The 7,881-nt window shown below is 39.5% G+C and overlaps 1 protein-coding gene across 2 annotated transcripts; it reads left to right on the top strand.

Moving 5' to 3' along the window:
* The first annotated feature begins 64 nt into the window (after positions 1 to 64).
* Positions 65 to 3,746, top strand: adcyap1b (adenylate cyclase activating polypeptide 1b). 2 transcript variants are annotated; one of them, XM_042706740.1, is made up of 5 exons: positions 65 to 463; positions 911 to 1,015; positions 1,935 to 2,063; positions 2,586 to 2,690; positions 3,183 to 3,746. In XM_042706740.1, the coding sequence occupies exons 2-5, from the start codon at positions 912 to 914 to the stop codon at positions 3,364 to 3,366; spliced, it is 522 nt and encodes a 173-aa protein (XP_042562674.1). In that variant the 5' UTR covers positions 65 to 463; position 911; the 3' UTR covers positions 3,367 to 3,746. The 2 variants fall into 2 exon arrangements, with proteins under 2 accessions (XP_042562674.1, XP_042562675.1); XM_042706741.1 differs by lacking the exon at positions 2,586 to 2,690 and having other exon boundaries at positions 68 to 463.
* The last annotated feature ends 4,135 nt before the right edge of the window (positions 3,747 to 7,881 follow it).

The raw sequence follows: 7,881 nt of genomic DNA, 5'->3' as shown, positions 1-7,881 counted from the left end.
TTCTTTCCCTGGTAAAATTAAGTTTTCAAGATAACTTCCATCTGCGGTGAATGGCTGTGACTAGTTCATCGATGAGGAAGGAACTGTAGGCTATATTCCGGGAGGAAGGCTTGATGACGTCTATAGCATACTTAATGTCACTTACTGAAAAAAGGCAAGACTCGCTATTCATGGATAAAAATCCGAGGTAATCGGACCAGCGGAGAAAAAGTTGTGGGCAAGATATGTAGAAAACGATAACAATTAATTTTGTTGAGTTTTTTTGGTTAGATCAGGCGACTTTGCTGATCGCGAATTGTATATAAAAGTGCAGAGGTTGTTTGAACTGACGAGCACACAAAGAAACGGCAGAGGCGCTTCAGGGAAGAAGTGCAGTGGCGAGAAAGATTCTTATCTCTCTCACACAAATCACAGCCGCACCCGATACGCATCCGACAGCATTTCTCTACATTCTCTGCAATAGGTACGTGATATGCTTCGGTCTTTCTGACATCTAATCGGTGCGTTTTAAGAACTGGAATTTCATGAGGAAACTTGAAGTTCTGACTTGGATTTTTTTTTATAAGATCTACCTATTTTCATCCTCTCGTTTACGATTTGGAAGTGGATTCTGTAGCCTATGCATACCTGTAAAGTTTTTATACATGAACCAACGTGTGGATATATCATCCCAAAGTTTATTCAGAGTCTTCTCTACCGGAATATGTTTGCCTTTGAATGGATTTTAATTCCGTTTGATATAGCAGTTCTAAGATTACAGTTATAGGAAGGATGGCTGCTTCTCCTATAGCTTATTAGTCCATTCAGATGCGGTTATTGTGTCTCTGTGTGCATTGATCAATAACATTGCGACTAAGGAAACACAAAGTATGTTTCCGACTGCTTAACTGTGTTATTACTTCTTTCACAGCATGGCCAGGTCTAGTAAAGCGACTTTAGTGTTGCTTATCTACGGAATCATAATGCACTTCAGCGTGTACTGCACGCCCATCGGGCTCACCTACCCCAAAATTAGGTATGTATTATCACTTTATTCTTTTGAATGTTTTCTTATGTGTAACATAACACCGCTCTTTCATCCAGTGACTAAAAATACCGAATAGACCAAAGGAAAGCTTTACTAAATCAATGCAGAAGTTCAAATGCTCTACAGTGGTCTTGTTGCCGTAAACGAAACCTCATAATAAATTGATATAAGTTATTTTATGATTTAAAGGCGGTACAGTAACCAATTCAGCGTATTTGATTTACAAGTGTTATTATTGTATTTGCCAAGCGCAGGAAGCGCGGTTAAGTTGCTCTGGCGCATAGCAAAAGGCGATCTCTATGGAATTGTAGATAGAACTCCCCTTATTAAAATGAGAACGATATGAATGTAACTGACGGTGATGACGGTGGAATGGCGTCACGCAGGAGATTCGAGGTGAAACGAATGAGGATGCTCTATGGGAGATTTAGGAGCTTTTTTTTTAACGGATTTGACAGTGATGGATACGAACCCACTTGCACGCAGTTTTTGTTTATTGATTGATTGATTGATTTTAAGTCAGGTGCATGCTTTATTAGCGAGCTATATCACCACTATGATTCCCGTTGCATAAGTGGGTCAGTATTCACATATTTATAACAATATGCTACATACAATGCACAGAGGGCGATTGCATGATAGTTGTTTTTTATTTGCACTTGCGTCTCCTAACCTAAAGAGATTTTCACAGACTTTCGTTACTTTTCTGTAACCACAATCTCAGCCTTGGTGTATTAAAATGAGATGGCAATCTTATGAGGAATTCATTTTCTAAAGCTTTATCGGCATTTTAAACATTTTTTCATTAAAATGTCAAGTTGATTACTGTCCCGAATGAGATATGCATCACAGCCAAATAATTACAGTCTGGTTTATCATACCCATCTTTTCATTTCTCTTGTTTCAGACTTGAAAATGATGTATTTGACGAAGACGGGAACTCATTAAGCGATTTGGCGTTTGACACTGATCAGATTGCTATACGAAGCCCTGTCACGGACGATGTTTACACGCTATACTATCCTCCGGAAAAGAGGTAAATATAGCTTTGATACCATTTCACATGAGCAATTAAGGACACTTTAATTTCACTTTCGTGTTTGTTGCTGGTCCGTTGACGTCTGCTTGTTTTGTTTCTCAAAGTTAATATATGTTTTTCGTTATTGCTACATTGTTTAGACATAAATTATTAAATATTGCTAGAGGGGTGACATGGTAGCCTGAGCCATTGGATCCAGGAATTTAGACTAATTTAATCTAGCTGAATTAGCGGGTCTAACTAAATAGCTATCGGAGATTCAATCTCGCCAGACAGACTGATGAACAGACAGACTGAGAGAGCGAGGGAGATAGACACATAGATCGATGGTCTTTGTGGGTGGCAAGGCAGTGCTTTGTTTAACAACGAATGTTCCCTGTTTTAAATTCCTTTGATCGCAAGTGTTATTTCATATAATTATAGGGTATGTCATTCCTTAAGACTACATACTATTCAATGTGGCATATTTATCATTTCCCTTTTGGTCACTCATAATATGTGTTTGGCGTTTTATCTCAGAACGGAAAGACAAGCAGATGGAGAATTAGATAGAGCCTTGAGGGACATCCTGGTTGAGTTATCAGCAAGAAAATATCTGCATTCTCTGATGGCAGTTCATGTAGGGTAAGGGAATTTCTTTAAGCGTCTACCTGCTGTCATCTTTCATACCACCCCCATTTAAATAGAGGTGACCTAACGGTGTCTCGTGCATCTATCCATATGTTCTGCCTTTGTTTTACTTTTCTGTCCTTGAAACATTTATTTTTATTTCAGCTGTTGTTGTCTTTGTCTGTGCAGTGGGTTGGCAACGGGGTGTTGCAGTGTAATATACGGTGACAGCCCCAATAAAGTTTCCGTGGCTTATTTTAATTAAATTCTAAAATCTGGTGGATGGCGCAGGAACACTACTCAATTTCACGTATAATAAAAAATGAACGACAGGACTCTTCTGTTTTACTGTAGTTATTGTGTTGATAAAGAAAGAAACCGTTTTTTTTCCAGTGGGTTAATGATAGGGCACTATTTTGGCTGAAGCAAATCGACGATTAGGATACCTGTTTGCATATTGTGTTCTACCATTTGGTAAAATTATGTTTGTTTGTTTTTTCTCTGAAGCGGGGGAAGCAGCATGGAAGAGGATTCGGAACCCTTATCAAAAAGACATTCGGACGGGATTTTCACCGACAGCTACAGTCGCTACCGAAAACAGATGGCCGTCAAAAAATACCTTGCAGCAGTCTTGGGAAGAAGGTACAGACAGAGATTTAGAAACAAAGGACGTCGGTTTTCCTATTTGTAGCCTCCATAAATGTCCCTAACTGCCCTCCCATGTGTACATTCTATCCTAAGATCAAGTCATCCTGATATAACTGACTAATCAATGAATCGCGCCTGTGTTCTTTAAACATGTATTTATGTATGAAGTAAAGCCATTAAAATGAATATTTTAATAATAACATTGTTTTTTTTCTTTTTGTACAAGAAAAGCACTTGAGACTGCACAGTTATACTTTGTGGACCAATCATTTAGTTTTATGTATATAGCTATATGTTGAGAAAAACAACCTTTAAAAAAGCTGAAGAAAAAAAAAAGAAATTGTGCACCTTGAACGTTATACGCCTGAAATATTTTAAAAGTCGTCATCATATGCAGAAAATAAATAGATTTTAAAAAGACAATCAAAGTTCTGAATGTTATACTTATTTTTGTAATCAATGTTAAAAAAAGAAAAGATAGTAATGTTGCTACTTTGCTCCAAACCACCACGAGTGAACTTATTTTAGCATGGTCTGTTCCAAAACAGTAGAAAAGGTCATCACTACTCATGTAGGCTACTTGTTGAAAAGAGCCTTGTGTTGTGGGGTTGGGCTGAGTGTAGCTAGCTGCTGTGATGTTCACGTTATTTTTGTGAGCTGTTCTCATACAAGCCACTCTAAAAGTGATTGTGTCGCTTGTGTTTTGAGTGGTGTCCAGTGAGCTGGATGGCCACCCTGGTCAGACCAAACCAAGAGACATTTCTGGTGTAGCTATGATGTTTTAATGCCTTGCCTGCAAAATAGATTTTTCCAAATATACTACATATCACATCACAAGTATGACATTTACTTACATACATACCTGCATGTCAGCCTCAATTACCTTTTCATTTTTTTTGAATAGTTCTAAAGGTCTCATCACAGTGTTTTCATCTGTACTATCCCCCAGCTCTGGTCCATGTTGTGTCAGCATCCATGCACACTTACCATGCTGCTTAAACTCATCACCTCACCCTTTTGGGGTTTGTGTCTTCAGCAAAGGTGACAGTTTCATTTCGGCCTTTTCCAGGAGGCTTTTTTTTTTCCAATTTAGAAAAGAATGTAGGAAAAAGAAGGTAAAGGATGAAATAAGATCACCTGACCCTTCTGCTCCTGTGAGTTTAACTGGGTCCCGTAGACTCATTGTGGAGGTGGCATGCCAGTCGCTAGGTGTCAAGTAAGCTTCAGGATGGTTTGATATTATAATTGGTTCTGTATGAGTAGAAAACCCCCCTTTGGCACATGTAATGGTAGTGTTGGTACTCATCTCTTTCTCAGTTGACATTGGTACAGTTCAGTGACACTTCTGGAGGGGTAGCCTAGGTTACAATTGGCTGGTAGCTGATTCTAAGTTCTGTTTGTTTTTACTGGAGATCACGAAGAGTAAATGTAGTACTGTTCCCAGTATGCTCTGGATATTGGTCATTTTTGTCAGATATTGTAAAAGTAACCGTATTTTTCTGTGTAAGAGAAAGAGATGGAGAGAGAGAGAGAGAGACTGAGAGTGAGAGAGAGACTGAGAGTGAGAGAGAGACTGAGAGGAGAGAGAGAGAGAGAGAGAGAGAGAAAGACTGAGAGTGAGAGAGAGAGAGATAAAGAAAGAGAGACTGAGGAGAGCACAATAGAAATTGAGAGCTCATCTTTTTAAAGGTTGGGGTATGGAGAAGGTTGTAATACTGTACATGATTCCCTGTTTCACCATGGGATATTTAAGTGATGATCTCAAAATGACGTCCTCTTATAAATGAAGCAGGATCGATATCAATTAGTCTGCTGGCAGTGATAATCTTATAATTTGGCATAAAAAACGATTTCACAGAAAATGCTAAATAAATGTATGTGTACAGTGTGTACCTATACCACACATGCTTTAGATGGAGATCAGACCTCTTGCAGCCAGTAATTCAATCTCTTGCCCATTGTCCCATGCATGAAATCAATCTTTCTCCAATTTGGCTTTCTCCCCCAGGCTTTCTGTGAGCGTGGGCGTGTGCAAGTGTGTGCTAGTGTGTGTGTGTGTGTGTGTGTGTGTGTGTGCACGTCTCTGTGCGTGCGTGTGACTGTTTTTGTGAGGGTGTGAGACTATGTTGAGTGTGTGTGGAAGAGAACACAGTTTTTGACTGTGGTGCCTTGCTTCAATGTAAATCAAAAATCGCCACAAGACAGAGATGGCAATTTGAGTGGCCCTACTATGCTGCAGACTACTAGCTTACATTTTACCATCACATTCTTTCTTCTTTTATTTCAAGCCTGGATTAACCTATAATGTAATCTAGACTCGAAAAGCATGGCCAAGCATAGTGAGACTATCTAATCTTATAAATGGGTGTTAATGGCAAAAGTATTAATTGTTTCAGGGGTGTTTTCATATCTAATTGTGACAAGCAAAGTGTTTCTGTGTTTGCACTGGCCATTACTTGATGCATATTGGACCCATCTTTGTTGAAGTCCATTAGGAGGTTTTATTTGTCGTGTTGTTGCATTGATAGAGTTTCTTGACCATTGATGGAAAGCATTGTCGTACCCAGCTCACAGCACAGCCTGTTGTATACCCTTCTGAAAGCGCCAAAAGCCTTAATGTGGAAGTTTTCTCTATATCTCCAACAATGTGTGAAAAGTAAAAAAAAAAAAAAAAAATAGCAAAGTGACATCGTCATATTTACACATATAACTCCTTAGGGGGGGGGGTAACGTTTTTAAATGTTAAAAAAGTGTTGTAAGATTTGTATGAATAAATTTTTGTAAACAACACAAGCTCTAATGGATGTCTAATCTTTGAAACACAACACTTAAGATGTCTTTATCTTTACACACAATGATGTGTGAGGATTGGTGATCTTAAAAGTACAATTAAATCAGAACCAAGAATTGACTAACTCAATGTATGTGCAAACTTTAAAGAAGTAAAAGACTCCTACATATAGATTGTTCACTGATATGTCTCCTCAGAAGAGCAGTTCAGGATGTGTTAGATATGTGGGTAGTGAATCCTATACATACAGTAGAAACACACGCAGAAAAAGTCACATAAGCTCACACAGCATGTAGTTTATACAGACACAATTGTCAGTCGGGGCACAGACACACACAATAACATTGCATATCAAGTTTTGAAAATGTACATTGTTACAATGGTTAACTACTACCAACGTCATAATAGAGGTAATATGGGAAAATGAAAACGCTACGTGCAGGAAAGATAGGCGTAGATATCCACTAAAGTAGAAATAGAGTTCCTTTCGAACCAAAGACCTCGAGCACCCACCATGAGTGTGATGAGAATGGCCTCCCATACTAAGAGAGCATCACAACATGACAGACTTACAAGTCAGTGTAATTATGTTAAACCAATAAGTAAATAATCTTGAGAAGTTGAAATTGATTCATATCTATCTAAACTGAGAGGTAGTAAGGAAAACAAAAAAGTTATTAAAGTAGAAGTAACACTTGAATAGGAACAGGCGGGGGTGAAATGACGTCACCACTCCTCCAGAAATCGACCAAGGACCATGACGGATGGCTTCAAGTGATGACAACTTCTTGCAGCTCCTGAGGCAAGTCATATCCAGCCTTTAAAAGCATAGCAGAACACATTTGCTTTTTATCGTCCCGTCTACAATAATCACTTTTGGTCTCATTCCAAGCGTTTTAGCTTGGGTGTACCTTAAAATAGTTACTCAGTTTGGTATGAGATGCTCTAAGAGTCGACACATGCGCAAAAGATTCCCTTTGTGATATGGAAATCATCTCCTTGATACATTCATGTGACGGAAATAGATCGGAAGTGCTACTATTTAAAACAAGGCTACCTTCCAGCGTTACTGGTACTCCTACGCTGGAGCACTAACAGCCTGCCAGGCCCAACCTTCAAGGGCAGCAACAGGAAATAAAGCGGCAGCTGCCAAGAAGTTGGACTGGACTGTAAAATGAGAACGGGGGTTTCAATATTGTTTCATTTGCTTCTGCAAATGAAGTTGCAAATGAAGTAACACTTTGTTTCAGGGACATTTTAAACCAGGATTGGCGCTGTCAAGTGATATCACCCATTGGTCTGCCTGAGTCAATGGACACACACACACACACACACACACACACACACACACACACACACACATACATACACACTAAGCTTTAATTGAGGGTCTGAGACAACACAAAGCTCACCAACAGTCTTGAAGAGCGAAACGCTTCAGGCCCATAGCTTCCCAGATTAGAGGTAATGAACTCAAATTGAGCTTCCTGCAGTCACACTCCTAACGCAATGAGTTGGGAAATGAGCAGTCAGTCTTATGCAGGTCTTCACAGAGGGTGCACCAACGCTTTGTCCATCTCTCTCTCCTTCCTCCTTCCTGTGTGCCTAGCTACCTCCTACCCCCTCTCTCCTTTCCTCTCTCCCTCTTCTTATCTCTCTCTCTCTCTCTCTCTCTCTCTCTCTCAGTCTTGCTCTGTCTACTTCCCCTTTCCCCCTCCCCTTCTCTTTCTGTCTACCCATTGGTGAACCTCCCCCAGGTATGGGTCT

The sequence above is a fragment of the Clupea harengus genome, unplaced genomic scaffold (assembly GCF_900700415.2).
Source record: "Clupea harengus unplaced genomic scaffold, Ch_v2.0.2, whole genome shotgun sequence".
Lineage (NCBI taxonomy): Eukaryota > Metazoa > Chordata > Actinopteri > Clupeiformes > Clupeidae > Clupea > Clupea harengus.
Note: the sequence above shows the minus strand (reverse complement) of the source record. Positions and strands in the feature narration are given on the sequence as shown.